Consider the following 24,809-nt stretch of genomic DNA (forward strand, 5'->3'; position numbering starts at 1 on the left):
TAGGGGCAGTCTAGCGCTCGTTGCTGGGGCAGCTCTGTGCAGCCACTAGAAACAACGGACTTCCTATGCACACAGCGACATAGGCTGATCTTCAAAAGCAATGCTATGTGGAAAAAGTAAGAAACTAAGTGAAATCTATAACCTTGTACCATTTTTATGGATCAAAAATACATACACAAATAACGAGTAATGTTTTATAAAAACACATGCAAACGAAAGGAGAAACATCAAACACACTACAGATGTTGTCTCTGGTGGAGGAGGGAAGTGAAAGTAGTGGATGGAGATAAAAGAGAACAGATCTATTTTTAAAATTCAAATTAGTGAAAAATCATCATTCCCTCCACCTCTCACAACTACATTAGGCATTTTATTCAATAATTATTTTACTCTAACAGAATAATATTAAATTTCATCAATACTTTCCAAATATGTCTAGCGGTATCAATAAAATTTATTTGAAATGGTTGCTGCTTAACTGATTATGTGATGGTGTCGGTACAATCTTCCTTTATTTATTTTTTTAAAGATTTATTTATGTATTCGAGAGAGAGAGCATGCGTGCCAGTGGGGGGAGGGGGAGAGGGAGAGAATCTTCAAGCCGACTCCCCACTGAGCATGTAGCCCTTGACGGGGCTAGATCTCAGAACCCATGACCTGAGCCGAGATCATGACCTGAGCCGAAACCAAGAGTCGGTTGCCCAACTGACTGAGCCACCGGGCGCCCCTAAAATCTTCTTTGAAGTAACATATCTGACTTTACTACTATTCTGAATTCCCATGAATACATTTGGACAATAGCCACTCCATAATTTTTTGGTTTTCATTCTTTCATTTATCGCACCAAGCACTGAAAACATTACTAAATAGACTTTTTTTTTTATTAACTAGTTACACTGCACTTACAGAATCATTTATACATACCGACCAAACCAACAGTATTGACATAACCAATACAGAATTTTAACCAACCTAGCTCTTATATTTTAGTCTTCTTCCCTATATTCTAGTCTGAACTGTTATGTCAATACCACTAATATAGAATATATAGAATATAGAATTCTGTTTAGTTTTAGTACAGAAACTACCCTTTAATAAAGTCTGTTTATATTTCTGAATGAGAAACATCCACAATAATGGGTGTAAGTAAAATACCAAAACTTTTGAAAGAAATAAATCAAGAGGTTGAGGGAAATAAACTTGCTGGTAAAATGTGATCACAGGAAAAGTTGCAAAGTATCATTCAGATATTTTATAGATTAAAAAAATTCAATGTAATTATCAGAGGGCTGATTTAAGAAATCATTTATTAATTAAATGAATTCCAAATTGGTGTCAACACCTTAGAAATCAGGGTCATGAAGCCAGAGAATGACTTCATTCACATATTTGGTTACAGCTGTAATTTAGAAAATTGTTTAATATGGCTACACTTAGTTGAAATTTAAGAAGCTAGCTCTACAGCTTTTGTTCATGTTGCTGAAATCAATGTGCTCTTAAAACCAGTAAGAAATTGATGACAAGTGGGTGCAGTAAGTGAGAGACATAGAGAGCCACACAGCAATGGACACTGTTCATGTCACAGGTGTGAACAGACCTCCGTGCCCACGTGTCAGGATGCCTCCCGGAAGCTTATGATGGCTTCTTAGGAAATGAAAAGGCCTTCTCTTTTTTCTGACTCTTTATGGAAGCTTAGTATGGTCCTTGACTGTCAGTAATTTGCATTCATTTCCTACTAGCTAGCCAACGTGTAAAATTGCCCAGTAATTCCTAGACTGTGTAAAAGCAAGAGTTCATTTGTAGCCAAAGGAAGGCATCCCCTTTTAGTAGTGTTAGTGGTAAATTTGAAGACTTTAGGCAGGAAAATAAATGTATATCAAAGTTTCTAATGAAATTGCTTAGTTTTAAATTAATGTTTAAAAATGAGAAATGAAATCATTGTAAAATTAAAATAGGTACTTCAGATCATTTTTGTTTTGAACATGAATGCATCTTTTTAAGAAATCTATTTAATATAAAAATCATATTCTATACATAATGGAGTCACAAAAAAGTTAAGCATTTTAGAAAGAGAAAATTTTCATTCAGGTCTATGTTTTATTATTTTGCTATTTCTAGGAACAGGACATCTGATACATATAGATAAAATACAGTAATGCAAAGAGCATATGGTACTTCTTTACGTAGAATATTTCAAAGTAAGAAAAAGGGAGATTTGCTAAGTTTGTACAGTCTTTTATTTCTTTCTTGATTCATTCATTGCAGGCCCTGGAAAGTGAATTTGTTTCTTGCCAGCTCCATCAGTGGATTGACCTTATATTTGGCTACAAACAGCGAGGACCAGAAGCAGTCCGTGCTCTGAATGTTTTTCACTACTTAACCTATGAAGGCTCTGTGAACCTGGATAGTATCACTGACCCTGTGCTCAGGGAGGTAGGTGTTAAGTCCCATATTATTCCAAAACTTTCTTTCATCTCTCAGACACAAATTTGGCTTTCCATCTCTTTCTGTATAAATTTCCTTTCAACATAAATTTTTACGAAACATAAATTTCGGGGTTTTGACAATGTAGGAAAATGAGTGTTATATGTTAAAACCAAGTAATGAGACCATTGTGTTCTTCTCTTTTGAATTGTAGACACATATAATGCACTTCAATATCCCTATTTTACTTGTTTTATTTCAGCATCTTCATTAAAATGCTTAATGCTCTGTGCATGTTATTAATGAAACCTAGTTGAATATTTGAATAAGAATCGTTCACATTAAAATGAGTTGCCAGTATAGATTTTCTTAATAAAAGCAAAATTACAGACTTCCAGACAGAATGCTCAAAAAAATGCATCGATAAAATAGACGAGGGTAGAGTATTTTATTCCAGAATGTTCTCCAAAATGCATCAATAAAATAGATGAGGGTAGAGTATTTTATTCCAGAATGTTCTCCAAAATGCATCAATAAAATAGATGAGGGTAGAGTATTTTTATTCCTGTATGTTCTTACCCTGGAAGTTTATAGCTAACAGTTGGGAATTATGTGCTCTGCTATGTGCACACGTATTTTTAGTGAAAATATTCATATAAAATATTATTTAAATCACTTCCACACTGCACCCGATGACTTCAGATCGGTGAAAGAGTAAAGGAGCAACAGCTGCGGGGTAAGTTACTGTCACTGCCAGGAAGCCACGTCCCAGCCTCCATGCCACCCGACAGCGGCCATCTGCTGGGTGCAAAACAAGCAATCATGGCTACATTTCCCGTCAGGGGAATGCTTGTTTTATTTTGTCACTTTTAATTTTAGAGGTGGAAGACTTGTAGATTAGGGAAATAAAGCTCTACAAGAAAAATTTGCATCCATAAACTTATTTCTTACATTACCTCTACAAAAACAAAATGGCTCCATTTGCATGGCTTCAAGCAGAGCGGTGGAGAAGGGAGAGGCTCGAGATCGGGGCTCATTGGACCCTTAGGGCTAAATATTCCGAGAACACGTCATAAGCACGTTATTAGGCACAGTGTTATATCACGTTGTACGCGGGAGGAAATGGATTAGTGCCTGAAGCTGGGAGAAGGGGATAGAGGCAAAGAATGAATGAAGGAGAGAGAAGCCAGATATTATGAAAGAAGGGATTTTCTCTGCAAACCATTACACTCACCTGATTTAGAACCCCCTGTACAAACTGTAATCAGATTATTTTATAGGAGATAATTCTGAGCTTAATTACTCTTTTCACAATACACCTTTGCCCGGTTCTGTAAACACCTTACAAATTACATCCTCCTTTTAGAACCAATACCTTTAGAATCAGAAATAAAGAATTGGAGTAGCTTATCCTTTTATCCCAAGACCACCTCCAAACTGGTTTTTGACTTTTAAATACCATAAACCGTTTTGCTCCTGAATATCTGATCATACATTTTTATCCATTATAGAGTTCTGTCCTTGTAAAGAAGGTTGCAAGTTAATCCTCTTGGGAAAATAAAATATTTTAAGCATATTGTATGTAATGAAAGTGCAAGACAGCATTAAAATCGACAGAAAAATAGCAGATTTTTCACATTTAAATGAGAGTAAATAAAATGATACATGGAAATAAAAAGAAAATGGAATTAGGATTGAGACTTTCTTTACATAGATATGTGTTTATTATTTAAATTCTATAAAAATACCTGCTTCTATAAAATGTCACACCATTGCTTTGGACAGTGGGGGAAAAAAGTGTGTATGGGCCTTAATTATCAAATTATAGGACTTCCTAATGAAATACTACATGAAAATGTATAATTTTCAAAAAGTTTTTATTGGACGGGAGTGGCTCAGCCATGATGTTCGCTTATTATAGAGATGGTCTGAACAATATATTACTGCTCCTGATTCCCTCATAGTGAGGCCGACTGCCAAGCACTAGGGGCCCTGAGTTCAAGACTCTCTCTAGCATTCTCATTCTGAGCACATAATTGCTGAATACTGAGGTTCCACTAGAGAAACTTCCAGAGTCATTCTGTGATAGATATGTCCTCCCATCCCAGCTCCTCACCTGCCTCTCTGACCCAAAAACTCTGATGTCTGTTCTCAGAATCCACCCTAACTGTGCCCATACCTGGAACACGGTTACCTTCCTTCCGCCAGCCAGCAGAGGCCCAAGCACACACCAGCAGAGGCCCAAGCACACACACATTTGCTCTGACCCTGTGGACCTGTGTCAACTCAAGATTGCTTAGGAAGATGCTTTACCTCCTTAAGACCGCTAAGGAACTGCTTATTACGTTGTAGCCATAGCAGATTAAATTATATCAAGGGACATGAGTTAACGGTCCTTCTCCCCACTCCCCACCCTTATCTCCTCTACCCCAGAAACCTAATATAGTCTCAGAAACGTTTAACTGTCCATTCTTACCATATTAGTAATTAAAACTGATATTCTGTGGGGAAAAAAAAAAACATACTGCACTATCATTTAAGAACCTGCAATAGATGGGAACCCACCTAAAATCTGTGAGCTATCTAATGCTGGCCAAGACATTAGAGCTCCCTCTACTTCAATTGCTATCTCTATAAAGGAGGAATAATACGTGACATATGTTTGCCCACCTAAAAAGCGCTTAGCATCTACTGTCACCCAGTAGAACTCTGTAGATAAGTGAAATGAAGTGCAGTATATTCATTATTTGGTAACCATTTCTACCCCCTTACATGCCTTCTGGGAGGCACAACACCTTTTATGAAAACATCAATGTTGATATCCCAGAGGTCTGTGCTACCATGACTTGAGAATGTTGATACCTACCTAAGTGGTTGCACACAAACTCTTAAAAAAGCAGTGTTCAAAATGTTAGCCCTCTTATCTAGCTTAATCAATTTCTTCTTTTTGATAATGTTTGTCTTTGTATTTTTTAAATACTAAGATCATTACATTTCACATAGATAAAACCAAAGAAAGGTTATAGTTATACTAAACTCCAACTAGCCTAAGGAAGATGACTTTTTTGATGCTTAAACACTGATTTAAACAATAAATATTTAATATATGAATATGAATATATGTCCCTTTTGTAAAAAAAAATACATATATATATCCCACAATCTGCCTATAACTTCGAGCTTTGAAGTTAGGGCTAAAATTTGAGAAATGGCTTAAGGTTATTGATTCATTCTTCCTTGACAGGTTGAAATCATGAAGCAGCACTAACCACAGCAATTATGGCATTAAAATGTCAAGAAATTAAAGGTCAGAATAACAGATAATTTTCTTCTCTATGTCAGATTTAAAATTGACGTTCTTTGACAGCTTAGGATCTTTGCCTGAGAAAAATATGACAGCTTAACTTATTTTATACTTGTAAAGCAGTAACTGATAATAAACTTCATCATGACAGCCTCTGGGCAGAAACATGACAGAACAGTTCTGGTACAAAGCTCTTCTTAATATGTAAACACTAGATCTGTTGGATATTAGATATTATTTAAATTGTCTTAAGTCTTGGCTTACATCATAATCTTCTAGACACATTATTTCATAGATGAGCTCAACTGACTATTTGAGCAGTAATTTTAAGCATGGTAATGAATATTCTTTCTTACCATTTTTACATATTAATAAAAATGATGTGATTTGCTTTATATTTTTACTTCCCAAATGATGGCCAAGAAACTCCATCCTATGACCTGCTGAGGAAATAGAATATTCTAGTTAGTAATTATCTGGTCCCATGGTGTTCTAATTCCTTTCTACTCAAATATAGTCCATAGACCAATAGTAACACCATCACCGAGGAACTTGTGAGAACTTCAGATTCTCAGACCTTCCCAACCTACTAAATCAGAACATGCATTTAAGGAGATCCCTAGTGAGTTGTCTGAGACATTGAAGTTTAAGAAGCACTGTCTACTAAAGGTGTATAAGAAGATCTGGAAAGCTTTTCTCCCCCTCCTACAAAAGGAGACAGAATGGTGTGATGAACTTCAGTGTACCTATCACCTAGTTTCAAATTTTAAACTCTAATTTTTTCTATATCCCCAGCCCCTTGACTATTTTCAAATACACCTGCCATATCCATCTAACCCCATCTAACTTCCTATCCACTGTCCCACTGCCCATCCCATGGGCATCTCAGGATATTCAGGGAAAGGGTTCAAGCAGGTTTATTTTGAAAAACAAAAACCTTTCCAGGCATTTCATATACATCTCCAATTAAAAACCATTAAGCTAGGCCAACACTCTTATTTATTAAATAATTTTTCCAAGGACACCCATTTATGTAGCATCAGAGTCAGGTTTAGGTGAGGTCTCCTGATTCTCAAGTCGGGTTGCTTTAATCCCATTACTTTCTAGGAATTTTAAAATAACAGTATTTACTGATACTAGTTTTAGAGATGATATTCTTCTTACTTTCAAAATGATTCTTAAAAATGAGGAACACCTAATGTGTGTTGCCATTTCACTAATTTAACCTGTAAGGTTTTTCTTTCTATTTTGTTTGTGCTTTTGAATTTCTTAAAATTCTCAACTCAGTAAAACTTCCAGGAATTATAAGGGAAATTTTAAGATGGTTTTAAGAAATCTTTCTCAGTGAGGTGCCTGGGTGGCTCAGTCGGTTAAGTGTCCAACTCTTGATTTCAGCTCAGGTCATGATCTCAGGGTTGTAAGATCAAGCCCTGAGTCAGGCTCAGCACTGGGTGTGGAGCCTGCTTAAGATTCTCTTTTCCTCTGACCCTCCCCTCACTTGCGCGTGCTCTCTCTCTCTCTAAAAAAAGAAAGAAAGGGGGGCCCCTGGGTGGCTCCGTCGTTAGGCATCTGCCTTCGGCTCAGGTCATGATCCTCAGGGTCCTGGGATCGAGTCCCATGTCGGGCTCCCTGCCAGGGAGCCTGCTTCTCCCTCTCACACTCCCTCTGCTTATGTTCCCTCTCTCGCTGTCTCTCTCTCAGGTGAATGAATAAAATATTTTTTAAAAAATAAAAAAGGAAGAAGGAAGAAAGAAAGAAATCTTTCTCAGCCATTTTGTTCATTGTTTATTTTAACTACATTCCAGAAAAACTTGTTTTGTCAGTCTTTAAGAGTTCCAAAGGCACTAGGGGATTATGGCATAGTCAGTGGTTGGCTAGTAGAGATTACAAATTAAATGTCACAATTTTTTTTTACTGTACTCTCATAATGAGTGAAAAATATTGCATTCTAAAATTGTGTCTAAAATGGATCACTCTTTTGATCATGGATATAATTACTCAAGTCTGTCTGCCTTAGAGTGTGATTATATGGTATCTAATAGGCAATAAAAAATGATAGAAAGGTGGAAACCAGATAATAAGTTTTATCACAGCCAGTCATTAAAATTTGAGACATTGAGTCACTTTACTTTTATGTACCTTGGTTTTCCCACCTATAAAATGATAACAGAAATGATACATAACTCATAGATCGTATGAGAAAAGATATGGGAAAATACTTTGTAAACCATAAAGCACTACACAGACATTGGTTATTTTACCTAAAAGCATAATTAAATGAAATACCTTGGAAGAACTTTTGTTTTAATAATTCATTTCTCTATATCATCATATGTATAGTCGACACTGCCAAACTGAAAAATGACTTAAATGATTTCTCTTTGACAGTAAGAGGTAGATACACAAGCCTGTGTAAAAGGCTATTTTGCGGGCAAACTACTAGAACATATGGGCCATGCAATATTTATTTACTTATACATATATACACATTCATCTATGCTGGAAATATTAAAACACTAAATAATAAATTTTAATATTACCAGTAGTTCTAAAAGTGTGCCATTTTTAGTCTAATTTTTCGTTACTAATATTTCTTGGTCTTCTTAGATTATATTTTCTGTGTTTATCTCTTTCTTTGATCTGACAGGGATAACAAAGCATTCCTTTGGCTCTGCTATAGTGAGAATATGCCCAAAGGAAGTAGAATAGATTCCTTCAGTTTTCACTTTATTTTCTTGCTGAACCATTCCTGCTACTACAGAAACCTGACATGATAAGGCTGTCAAGAACCAACAAGACAGACATGTCTTTAACCAAAACAGCCTACAATGTTGGCTTTCCTAGAAGACGAACTCATAAAATGTATAAGGAAAAAATTAACCCACTTTTCATCCTAATGATGTAAATGAAGGCATTTGTAGTATTGATGGCTGTCTGGTCATTGCTTATTCTTTCTGTGAATTTGTTAGCCCTTGTCTTTTCCTTCCCCCATTTCTAACTCCTTTCTTCTGTCTGACAAGGGATAGCAACACCCCCCTTGTGGATCGCGTGAGTGGGTTGTAGCACAATGTTGTCCATTTACAACGGCCATGAAGCCTAATTGTCTTCACATGGGGCATATTCAGGGTTTTTCTCCTGCACATTTATTCTGAGACGTGATTGCAACAAATGATCAACAAAATGGCTGATAAAGATTTCTTAAAACCACCTTCATTTTCCCCCTATAATTAGTGGAAGTTTTACAGAGTTAAAAATGTCAGCAAATTCAAAAGCCAAATTAAAATAGAAAGAAATAAAATAAAATAGAAAGAAAACCACTACATTTTCAATTATGGGAGTGGAAATATTTGCACATTAGGTATTCTTTTAAGCTTAAAGAATCATTTGGGGAACAAGAAGAATATTATGATCCCTAAAACTAACAAAAGTATAGATTCAAATGTGTCTGTTTGTGTGTTCCTCACCCAACAGCAATAAGGCTTGCAACTGCAAAGAATCAGTGAATAAAGTTTCTATATAGAAATTAGTATCAAGAAAATTAATGACACACATTTAATTTTGATTAGTGAATAAATGTTTAATTTAGGTTTATCTTTTCTCCTTGTAATTACTGCAGTCCTTAGCTAGTCCATCGTCATCAATCGTCCACTAGGAAAGCATAAATAATGCAGCTAGTCACAGTGGGATGTGTGTCATTTATGTGAGATGTGCTTTTTCTCATCTTTATGTTATTTTTATTGCATAGTGTTGAGAAGTGCTAATTATTGATTTTCAGAAATTAACAGCAAATGCTTTCACAAGCATCTAAAGTCATATTTTACACAAGGAAGAAGGGTGAAAATTGCAGCCTGCTGTTTGTAACGAAAATAGCTGGAAGGGATTTCCTTATCTTCTAGTAACATAGATTTCAGTTATATTACACAGTTGTTACCTTAGCATAAAATAACAATTATTCAAAACATATTGCATGCTTCAGTTTGTTGAAGTAGATATTACTCAATCTCAATACTAAGCATTTCAGTTAGATGTTTAGAGCTCATTTTTAAAGGTTTTAAACATATTGATAATGAACCTATTTAAAGCCATTTGAAATCTCAATATAGTATATCTAAATTATTGTTTCCCATTTATGTCAAAATCAAAGAAGAGCACTTTGTTCTGCCAAATACATGCAATACTATTTTGATTTTGATTTTAGCCTAATAAAAGTATATGATTTCATTTTGTGATGTTTATACCACCACCTGGTAAACCTTTGTCTTGATGTCATTCCACTTCCAGGCAAATCTTCTCAACTTTTATTATTTTCATTATTATTTCCTGTCCATGATCAGACACTCCAAGTGAACTTATTTTGTATGGTGAGGAAAGGTCGTCACTGGTACTAACACTCCTCCTCCTCCACCACTGCCTTCCCCCAACTTCCATCTTCCGATTCATCCAGCCTTGAGTTTGCTTTATATACATTGATTCAACCAGGGAGAATTTGGCAGGGACATTGTACTGATTCTTCTCACATTTCATTATGCATTTCTGGGTTGGGTCCTTTACAACTATGTACTATTTAATGATCACCCCAAAAGTGAACAAAGAACAAAAAACCTGGAAGAGTCCTTAAGACGTCATCCGCTGGGGTGCCTGGGTGGCTCAGTCGGTTCAGCATCTGACTCTTGGTTTCAGCTCAGGTCATGATCTCATTGGCATGAGATCGAGCCCCAGTGGGCTCCACGATGTGGAGTTGTGGCCTTAGAGAGAAGACTGCAATCCAGCCACTGCCAAACTAGGACCTGGCAAGGAAGGACCATAGGATAAATTTTACATCCCCTTCCTGTCTCCTGTCCTGAGCTCTCATTGGCCGAAAAGAGTGGGAAGATAGAGGAGCAAGAGAGTGGTAGGGATGCAGTCTCTGGAGGCCAGTCTCCCGGGGGGGAAAGGAAGATGATCCAGCTCACGTCTGTGTTCCCCCTGAGTTAGTCACCGCTTTAGGCAAATTTATTTAAGGCATCCCGGCGAGAACAGCCGCTACCTGACGCATTAAAATACATGTACTTTTCCTACCTGAGTTGACTTATACTTATTTTTAAATATAAAAATTGAGTGAGCTTGCCACCAACAGCACTGACCTGATTTGAAGAAAAACTGTTCTGGACAGAGCATTTTTTTTAATCCAAAGGACATGGTGCTTGCTTTTCACATTGACTGTTCGTGTTAATTTAAGTCAGGTATGTAATATCATCATTATAACTCATCAGTCCAAGGAGGAAATAGGAGTCGGCAAGAGGATAATTCTCCTCTTTATTTCTTTTAGGTTTATACCAAAAGAATAAAACCAAGCACTGAGGCAGGTAAATGAACCATCAGAATCCTCTCCCTCAACACTGTCTAACATAGTCTGATAGTTACAGCAAATGTGGTGCTTTTTTTACTTGAGTTATTAAGTATTTGCTGAAATAGTCTAATAATTTTGCTAGTATAGACTTAGCCTTAATGCAGTTGATTGTTAAAAGGAAACACGTTTGTTCTTCTATTGTGTAGTTTCTATGAAAAATTAGAAGCAGTTGAATATAAAATAGCATTTTTAATTTTTTATATAGTTTAATGTTTGTAAAGCAAGAAATAATAAAGTGCAGATATTATTTTCTTGATTTATTTTGCTCCCGTTTTTCTAGCATTAAAAAGTAATGCTTTATATGATCTTGTTTTATTACAACAATAAACCAGAAACAAAAGCATATCAGTTAAAATACAGTCTGCCATTAAGTAATCTTTTCTTTTATCATTTCAGACTTCTCAAAATTCCATTTTTTCCCCTATTTGGTATAGAACTGGGAGAATTGGAGGTAGCACAGAAAGATGATATAAATCACCTATGTATTTTTAATTATATGTCAAAAAAAAATAATATCCACTTTGAAGCATTAAAATAAAATCTCGCTAAATATGAGCTATAAAATGAGATAACACAATCCTAAGGAAATTTTTGGAAAATCCTTTTCTGTGCTCCCAAGGAATCACTTTTGCTATTTTTATCTTGAATTTTCTGAAAATTATCAATAATTAACTAGTAATTTCAACGTAGTCTGATTTTAGCCTTGTGGGTAGCACGACCTGTTGTACTTTATAAAATGCTGACTTTTCTGGAAAACAATTTAAAAGATGGCACAAACCAAGCAAAATGGATGAACTAGGTCATTTGACAGCTTTACCTTATTAGCTTCCTCACACTTTCTCATGGCACTTAGACCTTATGACATTTCATCAGAAAGACAATACTAAATTACATTTATAAAAAAGACTAGAAGTTGTAAAGATTCTACAGGAGAAGAATGTATCTGAGTTAAATTTACCTGCATTGTGGAAAAGACAAGATTAACCAAAGTTTTTATCTCTTGGCTACCGGAGGTGGTGTACACTAGATAACTAGTAAACCCAAGGGGAGGGAGAAAACATATTTATTCACCTAAATAGTAATTTCTTTCTTTTAGAATATTTTGAATTTATCAGTAATTTAAACATCATTCTGAACTATCACTTACCCGTTGCCATATGTAATTTTACCCTGGCTATGAAATCTTCATATTAGCAGGCGTATGTATAATGCACATAAACCACAGCGTGTTTACTTCCTCTTGTGAGGATTTAATCCCAGCTCTGTACGTGTATTTATAGAGGAGGTAGAATTTTGGCGGGGAGGGAAGGCAAGAAGGAGACAAAAGCAATTAAGCAAGAGGTGCAGCAGGTCAAAGGAATAAGGTACGTGTTGCAGCCACAGCTAACGCGTATGGCCCCTTGGTGCAAATTAAAAAAGAAGCCCTCATTAAAAGGAGGAATAATAAAAGATGCTCCTTCCTATGACATTTGAGGTAGATTCTATCCCTCATTTGCCCCCCACCTGGGCACCGTTGTGCAGGGCATAGATGACGCAGCTGTTCCCCTGGTCCTGACCTTTGAGTAACACAAGCCTAAGACAGAGCTTGTTGAAAATAAGGGAGAAAAAAAGGAGAGCTTGTGAAAATGTGGGTAATTTTGTAACTTGGTAGGTGGGTCAGGAAGGATTTTACAAAGCGGGCCTAACAAGAAAGTAGGGAGGAGAAAACAGGAAACTGTCCCTAATAGGAACGTGCCCTCATGGGAGCTTTATATTACATATAAGCAGGTAAAACTGAGTTATGTGTCCTATGTGTGTAATGAAATCTGAAAGTCCTGTTCAGGTTTACTTATTTTGTGCTGCTCTTCATAACTTAGGTCACATTTTTCTTTACTTCTCTGCTTACCCCTGAAAAACTCCATATTTTAGATGTCCCTCCAAAGTGTGAAAAAAAAAGAAACTTTTTTTTTCTAATCTTATGACCTACCTGTTTCTTGATGAGTCTTAGCTGGGGAGAAAAATAAATGCTAAAAAAAATAATAAATTAATTGAAAATAAATAAATAAATACTAAGTACATGGTAACAGCTCAGTATTGAACCAAATAGTTTTTATAAGAATAAGCAAGAATCCATGTAACAATTAAAATATAAAACTCTTAAGAAACTAACTTACTTATCGTTCCTATCTGAACAATTCCTGGTGAGGAAATTAAGCGGATTTCCTTATATGATTATTTTCTGAGATAAAGTTGAGTTTGATATGTAAGAGTTTCAGCAGATCTGTACCCTCAAAGATCACATAGTCTGAATCATCACTTTACTTACAGCTTTGACCACTGCATTCTGCATTCACAGATACTTATACAAATAAATACACAGAATCAGTAGAGTCACTTTGGAGAACAACTCGGCCATAAAACAAAATATTCCTACCCTCTAACTTGGCAACCCAATACCTAGGTTATGCACCCAACAAAAATGACTGCTCACCTCCATCAAAAGACACGTGCAAGAATTTTCTAAGCTACTTTATTCATGATAACCTGAAACTGTTAGCAGCCCAAATACCTATGGACAGAATCGATCTGTTGTGGTAGACGGATACAGTGGGACACCATAATGGCCACAACGACGACAAAACATTGATACACGGAAGAGTAGGGGTGAATCTCCCAGGCATGTTGATCAAAAAAAGGCAGGCATGAAAAGAGGTACTGTATGATTCTACTTATCAGAAGTTCAAGAAAAGAAAAAATAATCAATGATAATCTTGTTGGTGCAATTTAATTATCATCAAAATCGTGATTAACCTGGCAGAGGGTGAGGCGTGGGGAAAATTGCTGTGGAGGGGCACGAGGGCGGTACCATCCCATAGACATACATATATGTGTGTATATATATGTATATGTATATATATATGTACTCCCACGAAGACACCACCCAGCTCAAGATGTGGAAACTTCCAGTTCTGTGCCAAAGCCCTCTGTTTTGATCTGAGTGCCGGTTAAAAGGGAGAAAACACACACGCAATTAATTAAAGTGGATGCACATAAGCAGCTTTAGTCTAAGATGCCACATTCAACGATTACAAAGGCCTAAGAAAGAATATTATTTAAGTATCAGCAGATCCGTATTTTCATCTTATCCCACTAAAGACCCATAAATACATGGTCTTTCTTATTTGTAAAACACCAAAGATTTTGTCAGTCAAATTTGTTTTGAAAAATCTTCTAAGTCTATTACCTATGCTAGATTTATATGAAGTGTGCAAGACTTCTATTGCTGTGTATTATGTATAAAATGTTACTATCACTTACTGATTCTGAGATGCCTGTCATTGTCACTTCTCAACACTCCATATCGCTGTGTGTCTTGCAATCAATAGTGGATCATAGTTGAATTGGCAACATTTTTTTACTTCTTAATAGTATATAAATTAGTGACACTTCTCACAATGGATAACAGCTGAGATTCGATGAAGTTCGATTGACAGTTATTTCCCAAGTTTTACTCTCCTCTCATACACATTATAAAAGTCATGAGCTCACACATACAGTATCAGTTCATTCTTGCTTCAGTGGAAAGTGCAATGCGGTAGGCTCCCCTTATCCACTGTTTGGCTTTCCATGGTTTCAGTGACCTGAGGTCAGCCATGTTCTGGAAGCAGTGATTCTGACCTAGCCTCAGAAGGTCAGCAGTAGCTTGATGTTAAGTCACAGTGCCTACCTCATTACCTCACTTCATCCTATCGGTTAGGCATTTTTTTCTAAAGATTTTATTTGAGAGAGAGCACGAGCGGGAGTGAGGGGTGCATGGGGCAGAGGGAGAGGAAGAAGCAGACTCCCTGCTGAGGCTCCATCCCAAGACCCTGAGATCATGACCTAAGCCAAAGGCAGACGCTTAACCGACTGAGCCACCCAGGCGCCCCTCATCAGATAGGCATTTTACCTCTCACATCATCATCCTAAGGAGAAAGGTGAGCCCAGTACCATAAGGTATTTTGAGAGAGAGATCACATTCACGTAACTTTTATTGCAGTATATTATCATTGTTCTATTTTATCAGTGGTTATTGCTGTTAATCTCTCACCGTGCATATTCATTAAACTTTATCATTGGTATGTATGTATAGGAAAAAACAGCGTACATAGAGTTCAGTACCATCCACAGTTTCAGGCATTCTTTGGGGTCTTGGACCATATACCCCAAGGGTGAACATGGGACTACTGTAGATCTATAAAGTGATAGCTTCCTTGTAATACAAATTAACATTTTGGTAGTAGATTTTTAAAGGATTAACAAATGCCGAAGTCTATAGAAGTCAGACAGGGAATAAACCAGTGAAGCGGGCCGGGAGACAGCACATGCCTGGGTCCTGTGAGCTGTGGGCATTATAAAAGGGCCCTTTGCCTTGGCACCAGCCAGGTGTTGCTGTGCAGGAATGCTGATGAACCACCTCCTGTGGGTTTTTTGAGAGACGCCAAAAAATCCAATTTATTGTTTGAAATTTTCTGACCTATAAATGTTGGCTGAGATAGAAACCATACCTGTGAGCTGCTTCTATCTAGCCCAAGGACTGCTGGCTGGTGACATCTGGCTGAATGTAAGTGCCTATGCTGTCCTGGCTAGAACGTTAAGCTCTACGAGAGCCTGAATCTCTATCTGTTACGTTTGATGAATATCACAAATATCTAAAATGGTATCCAGTACATAGTAGGTGCTCAGTAAGTATATGTTTTATGAATAAATAAAGCTAGATTAAGTCTCTCCAACCCACGCAGAATATGTATAGAAAAATAGACATATGTTGATTTTTTTTTTTTTAAGATTTTATTTATTTATTTGACAGAGAGAGACACAGCGAGAGAGGGAACACAAGCAGGGGGAGTGGGGGAGGGAGAAGCAGGCTTCCTGCCGAGCAGGGAGCCCGATGTGGGACTCGACCCCGGGATCATGACCTGAGCCGAAGGCAGACGCTTAACGACTGAGCCACCCAGGTGCCCTATGTTGAATTTTTTTAAAACGCGACTTCCGATGATCTTTTTTTGCTGTCAGCTAGCCAGAATTCCTACTTATCATTCAGACCTCAGCTCATGTCCCTTTTCTGGAAGCCCCTTTCCTAACAGCCCTGCTCTCCCTGTGCCCTGCTCTACCCTGAGTCTGACGTAAACATCACTCCTGGGCTCCCTTGCACTCCAGGATGGCCTCCACCATGGTCCTCTACCTACTGTGTGCCCTGATTACCACTCATCTTATGTCCTCGTGGGCTGCAAACTTCTTGGGGACAGGCTGGTATCTGATTTCTTATCCCTCAGCATTGAGTAAGCATTTAACAACGTTTGTTGACGTCACTGTCTTTGTAGTACTGAATTATAAAAGTAAGCACTCCGACGTTTTCTCTACTACTGTGCTTTTCCTTTTCTGTGCTTTCAGTTTTGCACAAATGTCCCACCGTTGCCCCACTTCTATATTCAGCAAATGTTTTTGGACTCTCTTAGAAGTAAGTCACAGCCTTGACCTGCAAAGATCAACAGTCTGAGCAAACAGACCTATGTAAAGAACTGTGCATTGAATTTCATGATAAAGGGGGAAAAAAGTGCTATGAGAATATGGAGGCTATTCATTATGATTTAGGGAGTCTGGGAAGGATTTAGAACCCTGCCCAAGGTTCGCATGAAGGGGAGGCATTTTCTCCTACATCGGGAGTAGTTCTCAGAACAACCACTCAGCTGCTGTGCTTCATAGATTACAGAATGGGCTGTGTATATCCCTGGGCACCTTCCCATACAAAGTACCTCACTCTTGACAGAAAGAAGACATTGATGACTTTCTAAAAGTGGGGGAGAACAGAAAACATAGAACGGGGGAGAGGTGAAGAAAATCAGTAGGTGCTCACTCCCCATTCAAACGGGTTGGTAGTGACAAGAAAGAGAACTCAGAGGAGGCAGCATGCTTTTTCAAGATCAGAAAGATCTGTATATTTTTAAATCAGGGGTTAAGGAATTACTGGTAGACAGGATTACAAGACAGCCAAAAGGTAAATATTGGAATAAGAACTTTTAGGTCATGAAGGCATGTGATCTGGATCACAAGGAGGAGGGATTCAGTTTAGTATTAAAAAAAAATAAATAAATGTTAAGTGTAGGGAATAGATTGTCTTAATGAAAGGGCAAAATCACAATATTAACTTGATCACAGCTTAATATTTATCCTGATGCCATTTGAGAGTTGTTTAAAATAAATACGTGTGTGTACTCTGCCTCAGTCCAAAAAGGATCGGAGGTAGGCCCACTGAAGAGAACTGTACAGATTTCTGGAAAGTGAGTGAGTCTCCTAAGATTTTCTGGTATAGTTTTAATATTTGCCCTTCAGAACAAAAATCAAGTCAAGCAGAGCATGTTTGTGGATTTAGTCCATCTATGGCCATTTAAAGGCTACCTACTAAGTACAAGCACTGACGTAGAGACTGAACTGTATTTAATTTTACCCCTGTCTCCCCACCCCACCGCAGTCCTTTCTGGAGGATTCGGAACACAAGCCAGAGGACCTATTGTTAGAGCGACTTTAGCTGTTCATGATACATTAAGCTAGGTATTGGACATTTTCTAGCCAGGGCAACTTTAACAATGAAATTACTATTTTTTTTCTTTCAAGTAACTCTCAGGAGTTTATTGTTCATGATGTGAACCTAACCAGAAACAGTCTCTTCCCTCTTTTATAATCGTAAATCTTGCACTGGGGAGATAAAGTATGATGGAATCTATGTGAGTACGATCTACTTAAATAGTCCCACTTTGCGTATGTGTGGACCCCGTGCAAATAAATGGATACGTTAAGATTGGACAGCACTTAAAGAGATTTAATGATTCATCCTGTTGCCTCTGCAAATAAAAGAACCAAAGCCCCATTTATGCAATTGCTAAAATATGGCAGATAATGATGCATTCATGTTTAATATTGCTAACAAATTTGAAAATTCACATTTTTATTGATAAACATTTTCTTGAAATGCAGTCTAGGCGGACAGATTGTTAAATTTAAGTACTTTATAAATGAGATTTCTAGACAGTGAATGTGATTAGTGGCGCCACAGGGTCGAGAGCCATCTACCACCTTACCTGCATTCCTAAGCACTCAGCAGTGAGTTTCATATTTCACTTTTATGTGCAACCAAATTGCACACAATTTTAGGGGAAAAATTAGCATGGTAACAGAGTAATGACCACTGTAAATATTGTGCTTCTCCTTGTTGACTTAAATTACACGCTAACAGTGTTTTGGAAGAATCTTTTCTGTTAGTCTAGCTTAATATATTGATTTTTTTTTTCGCCTGTAGGATTTATACATAGAAGAAATACATAAATCTCCTATAAGATTATATCTTTGACATATACACAGAAAAAGGCATATTATACAGTCCGGACATTTTGAGGTCCAAGATTATTTTTATTCATTGGGAGCCATAAAATCTCATTAATATTTCTAGTTGCACAGGCTTTAATAAAATATTTCATAGCTCAAGATGCCCAAAGAATTATTTCCTCTTTGGGCTAGTTATCTCTAAAATTTCAAAAAATTTTTGAGAGAAGTGAATTCATACCTTATAGACATTAAATAATATTTCAGCATTCATCTTAAAAAAGCATGACATGCTAAAATATATTTTTTTGTATTGAAAATTTGGCCATCATTAATTAATCATTATACAAAAGTCTTAATGATTACCCTCTGTATTGACTGGAATATATGATTTTCTGAATTTTATTTCGTATCATTGGTGGACTGACTATGTATCATTCTTTTTTCCCAAGATCCCAGAAGCTTATTTCATTAGAGATCCCCATACGTTCCTCCTTACACAGGACTTTATTAAGGTATACGTGGTGTATTTAGTGTTAGAAGTGTTCTTTGGCCTCAGCTGCATGTACTCACAGGCATAACACTCCCACATTTAACCCCAGCTTCTACGTAAGAATAACCACTTGGTTAATGGAAGCATGTTTGGAAGGAGAAAGCAAAGCCTGTCTACAAAATACTAACACTTGGATGATTCTGCACCCTGAGAGAAGAGCACCCGGTGAATTTTCTGGACTTCTTTCATGGCTGACTTGGGATCCACTTGCATTGTCAGGGAGTGTGTTGACCTCTCTCGTTGATGCATATTGATTATGACAATCACTCTCCTTCCCCTGCAGGCCATGGAGGCCCAGATACAGAACTTTGGACAGACGCCATCTCAGTTGCTTATTGAGCCACATCCGCCTCGGAGCTCTGCCATGCACCTGGTAAGACAGAGCAGCCCGAAAAGAAAGTTTTCTGCTTTCTTTGTACCTGGGTACGCGTCAAATAAGATCGTCATTTCAGCAGCGCTTTTAAAGGCTTCTCGATGTATTGGTTAAGTCTTTAGGCTCAGTAGATGCTGATACCCTGCAGAGACACAGAGGGGAATGCGGTTCTTACCTTTAAGTCCTGCCCCGCTCGCCCAGTTTGGGGTTCACAACAATTGCCCTCTTCTCTGACTCTATATGCCTCTGCCTAAACTCATTCAGACACATACAGGCACCAGAATTAGATTTGATTTATAAGGTAGGATGAAAATATAATATCAACACAATATGATACAGCCCAATTTAATCTTTTGGGGCAAGGTTGAGTAGGGGGAGTAGCTCATTTTAAGAAGAGGGCAGAAATACAGAGGTAACTTGCAGAGGCAGGAGAGTTAAAAACAAGGGCTCCGGAGCCAGTCTGGTCAAACGCCAGCTCTGCCTCTAGCTAGGGAATGACCTGGGCAAGGTGTTTAACCTCCCTGTTTATGTTGCGGCATCTGTTACATGAAAGCAAAAATACCATCTGCCCTGAGAATATCATGACTTAATCCCGTAGAGCACTTAGACCAGCACCTGGAGTGCAATACGTTCTCAATAAGTGTTAGCTGGTATCATCAGCACCGCTACCTGCTCGTATTAAAGCTTTTATTCCCGTTTTACAAGGGCTGAGGTAATACTCTTTTCATTTTAATCTGAATTTTATTTTATTTATTTATTTATTTTAAAGATTTTATTTATTTATTTGTCAGAGAGAGAAAGAGCACAAGCAGGGGGAGTGGCAGGCAGAGGGAGAAGCAGGCTCCCCGCCGAGCAAGGAACCCGATGTGGGGCTCGATCCCGGGACCCTGGGATCATGACCTGAGCCGAAGGCAGACGCTTAACGACTGAGCCACCCAGGCGTCCCTTAATCTGAATTTTAAAAGCTCATTTTCGTGACAAAATAGGCCTTTTTCAGTTTATTCGCAAATTGTACAACATTTCCCTCTTTAATTTGAAGATGGTACATTTTTTCTGAGAAATTTCTGTAGAAGGAATTTTATTTTTTAAGCTGTGGGTTTCCACTGATTCCTTTACTGAAGTGAAAAATGCTTGAAGGTAAAAGAACGTGTTTGCAAAATGAATTAAAGTTCATCCATTTTTCTAGGCAGTTATCAAGGCAGCAAGTACCCTAATTTTGGAGTAAAGAGCTCTGAAATATGGTCCATAGTATATGTGCAAACAAATTTATAAGCTGTTATTTTGTGGCAGAAGTGCTGTTCAGACCTTTCATTTATTTTCTCAGTTACTTAATAAATTCGTATCGAGTTCCTTCTGTGTGTCAGACAAGACGCTAAGGAACTGGCAACACAGAGGGGGCCGCGTCCTCCAGACCGTCAACGAATCGATGGTCAAACTCCTAGTGAAACAAATAAATGTGTTTGAAAACATGTTTTTTCTCTCTACAATGGCTCCAACAGCTTCAGCCCCCCTGGTCACTAATGAACTCTTCTGCTTGAAATTGGTCTTTGCATGTGACAAAGCAAAGAGGTTGATACCAAGCACACGGTTCCACATGAACACACAGTCACAGTGTAGACGTGGGGGTGTGGTCTTGGCGCCTCAAGCCTTAGACGAAGAATTTGTTTTTAAAGATGTTGTTTATTTGACAGAGAGAGATGCAGCGAGAGAGGGAACACAAGCAGGGGGAGCGGGAGAGGGAGAAGCAGGCTTCCCGCGGAGCAGGGAGCCCGATGCGGGGCTCGATCCCAGGACCCTGGGATCATGACCTGAGCCGAAGGCAGACGCTTAACGACTGAGCCACCCAGGCGCCCCTAGATGAAGTATTTTTAATAAACTGTCTAAGAGAATATCTCTAACACTTTATTTTATGAAATGCTTTGGCAAAAGAGTTTTATTCCCGTGTTAGTTGTCTCTGTTTAATAATAATAATAAAAATACTTATCCTGGAGAAGTGCCCAGTCAGGATTCATTGCTTTCCTGGGGAAAATTGTGAGAGACTAAATTGGCATGGAACTGCTCATAAAGGAAACCTAAGCCTTCTACGTTCGTGGAGCAGACACTTCATACATACAGAAAACAATTACAGAACATTTATGAACACAACATGATGGCTATTTCCAGCATCCCCATTTTGGGCTTTCGATGCAGGAGTATTGATGGTGTTTTATAGTTGCTGGAACTGTAGCATCGATAGTGTCTGCTGTCTGTCGAGTCACATGCTAGACGTCTGAAAGCACAGACCGAAGGAAGGAAAAGGGGGTAGCCCTTAGCAAGCGCACAGTCTAGGAAGGAGGCGTCAGCCATAAGCAGTCAGGATTGCCACAGCAGAGACGCGTGCAAAGCTCTAACGGGGAAGGCTAGTACATTTTAGTTATTTAGATTGCATCCGTGACCCCAGATCAACCAGGTAAAAAATGAAAGTATCAGTCCATTCACTTTATCTTTCATGTAAACAGTGTCAGTCCCTGACGTCACTAATTTTTCCGCTCAACTGATGTTTTCACCGCACTGAATAATGCCACTGCATCAGGAGACAGACCTGGGAGCTCACGTCTCACCCCGCAGCCTCGAGAGGCTTAGACAGAGGCTGGTCGTGAACGATCTCGTGTCCTCGGCCGGTGGCGGCGGCGGCACAGGGCCCTTGCCCCTTTCCCCGTGCCATCCTCCCCGGATGGAAGTTCGGGTTGCTTTGCCCCCTGCTCATGCTAGCCTCGTCTGTGTTAACCTCTGTCTCCCCAGAGCTTTCACTAACTGTGTTATCCCTTCTGTTCTCTTCTGCTCTCTTCCCTTTCTATTCAACAGTGTTTCCTTCCACAGAGTCCACTCATGTTTAAAGATCAGATGCAACAGGATGTGATCATGGTGCTGAAGTTCCCATCAAATTCTCCAGTGACCCACGTGGCAGCCAACACGCTGCCCCACCTGACCATCCCTGCGGTGGTGACCGTGACCTGCAGCCGGCTCTTTGCAGTGAATCGATGGCACAACACAGTAGGTATGTGTGTCCAAGCACGTCCCTTACTCGAGGGGTCTTAGGAGGTGCGGGCAAGTGAAGGTAAGTGCGCTGGGGGCTAGCTGGTATGCCAGATTATCCACGGGCAGCAGCAGAGCACATCGGTGCCAGACCTGACGAGAGGAGTCTTGTCTGTCTTATCCACTGTCGCTCTGCGTTGGGGCCTCACAGAACGCTTGCCTGATGGTTAAGTGTTCGATGAATATTCGGTAAATTGAAGCAGGTCTACAACTAATTCAGGTCCTCCCACCCTACCCTATGCCTGCCCCACAGGAAAAAAGAAAAACCACTTTTACCCCATATTAAACAAAAGTGAGTTTGAATCTGGTTTCAAATCCTCTTTCTTCCACTTCACTAATTTAGTTAGCAAATATTTGAATGGCCACTCTGTGTCAAATAGCCATGAGCACAGCAATGAACAAGACAGACACCGTCTCCCTCCTTGAGCTGAGAGTCTTTGAGAAAAGACAAAATCTAAATTGTTCGGTGATTTCATGTGTGTTTTCTTTAAACTCGTTCCCAAGAGTTCCAGCTGGTACATCTTGAAGTGATAGGATTCTATTATCAAAATTAGACATATTGATACTTACCTAACCGGGACAGAAGTCAATGTGACCAAATGATTTAAATGGCCAAATTCATCCCTTACGATATCCTCGGAAACCCCAGGACTCTCACTGTCTCCAGGACTAAATGGATAAGCCATGGTAAATTAATCTGAATTTTTCTATTCTATTGACTTCTGTATTGCTCTGAAAAACAGTATCAGGTATATCATAGCTTATTCTTCTAAGAATTTCTAAATGCACTTATTTTATGTTTATTGGTGATATATCAACATGAGGTATAACTAATTCCATTTGATCAGAAAGATGCAATAGACATCTTTAAAAAATATATAACTTTATTATTCACAGAAGTCTGAGCCTCTAGAAATATTTTGCATTGAGGAAAAAAACTGTAAAGGATTAATTTTTTCTTTAGCATTGTTCAAAAGTATTATATATGTTATGTAATCACATGTAAAAAAATTATGACTAATAACTCAATCAAGCCCTAAATATTAATCCTCTGGTAGTAGCTTTCCCTGAGCATAAGGTCTTAGGTGTGGCTCCATTTTTTACCTTCAGTTGACTTGCCATCTATTGACGGAAAATGGAAGCCCCATCTTCCCCTCTGCCCTGGCCCAGGTGAGCCCTGCCATGCTCACGCCCACCCCCGCTTGCAGACACAGCTTCATAGATTTCAAGCTCATTGGTTGCCCGGGATCTTAGCTCTCTGATGGGCTCAAGAAATGTTGTGATCTTGTGTTATATGCGGCTTCTTCTTGTTGTTAGGATGAGGACACTCTTTCCAGCTTCCTACATCTGACATAGAAGCCAGCGTCCCTGTTGTGATGGTTTCTTTTGAGAGTATCTACAAAGATGTGTAGTATGGCCATCATTCTTACAACAATTTGCCAAATAATTTTTAAGCAATACACCTTTTCTACAATCATCATAAAACACTGCTTATTAGGAAGTTCCTTTTCTGAGACTTTTGTGGTAGTTTTCTCCTTCTGTTTAAACTTTAGGCCTCAGAGGAGCTCCAGGATACTCTTTGGATCAAGCTCATCATCTTCCCATTGAAATGGACCCCCTAATTGGTACGTTAACAGCAAAAATACATTTTCATGAATGCTGACTGTCCACAGATTCCTATGTAGTTACTTATTACAAAAGGTAGTCGAATGATAATTTTTCTGCCATAAAATTAGTGTGCAAATAACATTGAATTACCATCAAGGAGCTGTGTAGATCATAATATGCCATCTAAGAACTTTTTGGTATTTAAGCAATTATTTATGGCATTTTCTTGATTTTTTTTTTTTAGGAGGTCATTTAAGTTGGCTCTAAACAAGGCAAATCGTTCCAAACTGTCCTTTCCTTCAGCCTAAACTATTTTTTAACAACTATATATTATTTAAAATATTTAAAATATGTGAAGATTCAAAAAAATCATTAAAGAGAACTAACATAAAAGGCATCTTTTCTAGAAATCTCCTTTCAATAGGGCCAATTTTTTTTTAATTTAAGATTTCATATGAATTGCAAACTTATGAGCTATAACTCTTTACAAAAGATAACGGAAATATTTTTAAATCATATACACATTTATTAGCAGATGATCCAGAACAAGCGCCTTCTTTTTCCTAGGCCTCAGTTTCCTATCTGCAAGATGACTGATCAGGATGTTTGTCCTGACTTTTTCATGGGATCATGTAGAGAACTAAATTAGAAAAAAAACAAAAAATGCCTTGAAAAAGTATAAAGCCATATGCAAGTTATGGTATATTTTTCCTTATATTTCTTAATTCTCCCTTCATCTTTGAAC

At 38.2% G+C, this 24,809-nt stretch overlaps 1 protein-coding gene across 1 annotated transcript in view; it reads left to right on the forward strand.

Annotated features, from left to right (window-relative positions):
• Positions 1 to 24,809, forward strand: part of NBEA (neurobeachin) — a 609,173-nt gene that overhangs the window by 563,821 nt on the left and 20,543 nt on the right. The window contains exons 43-46 of the mRNA XM_081815498.1: positions 2,266 to 2,433; positions 19,292 to 19,381; positions 22,226 to 22,418; positions 24,010 to 24,081. Of these exons, the coding sequence (XP_081671624.1) occupies positions 2,266 to 2,433; positions 19,292 to 19,381; positions 22,226 to 22,418; positions 24,010 to 24,081 (523 nt within the window). The remainder of the gene's footprint in view (positions 1 to 2,265; positions 2,434 to 19,291; positions 19,382 to 22,225; positions 22,419 to 24,009; positions 24,082 to 24,809) is intronic.

This window comes from Leptonychotes weddellii, chromosome 3, assembly GCF_054177405.1.
Source record: "Leptonychotes weddellii isolate Sample4059 chromosome 3, ASM5417740v2, whole genome shotgun sequence".
Lineage (NCBI taxonomy): Eukaryota > Metazoa > Chordata > Mammalia > Carnivora > Phocidae > Leptonychotes > Leptonychotes weddellii.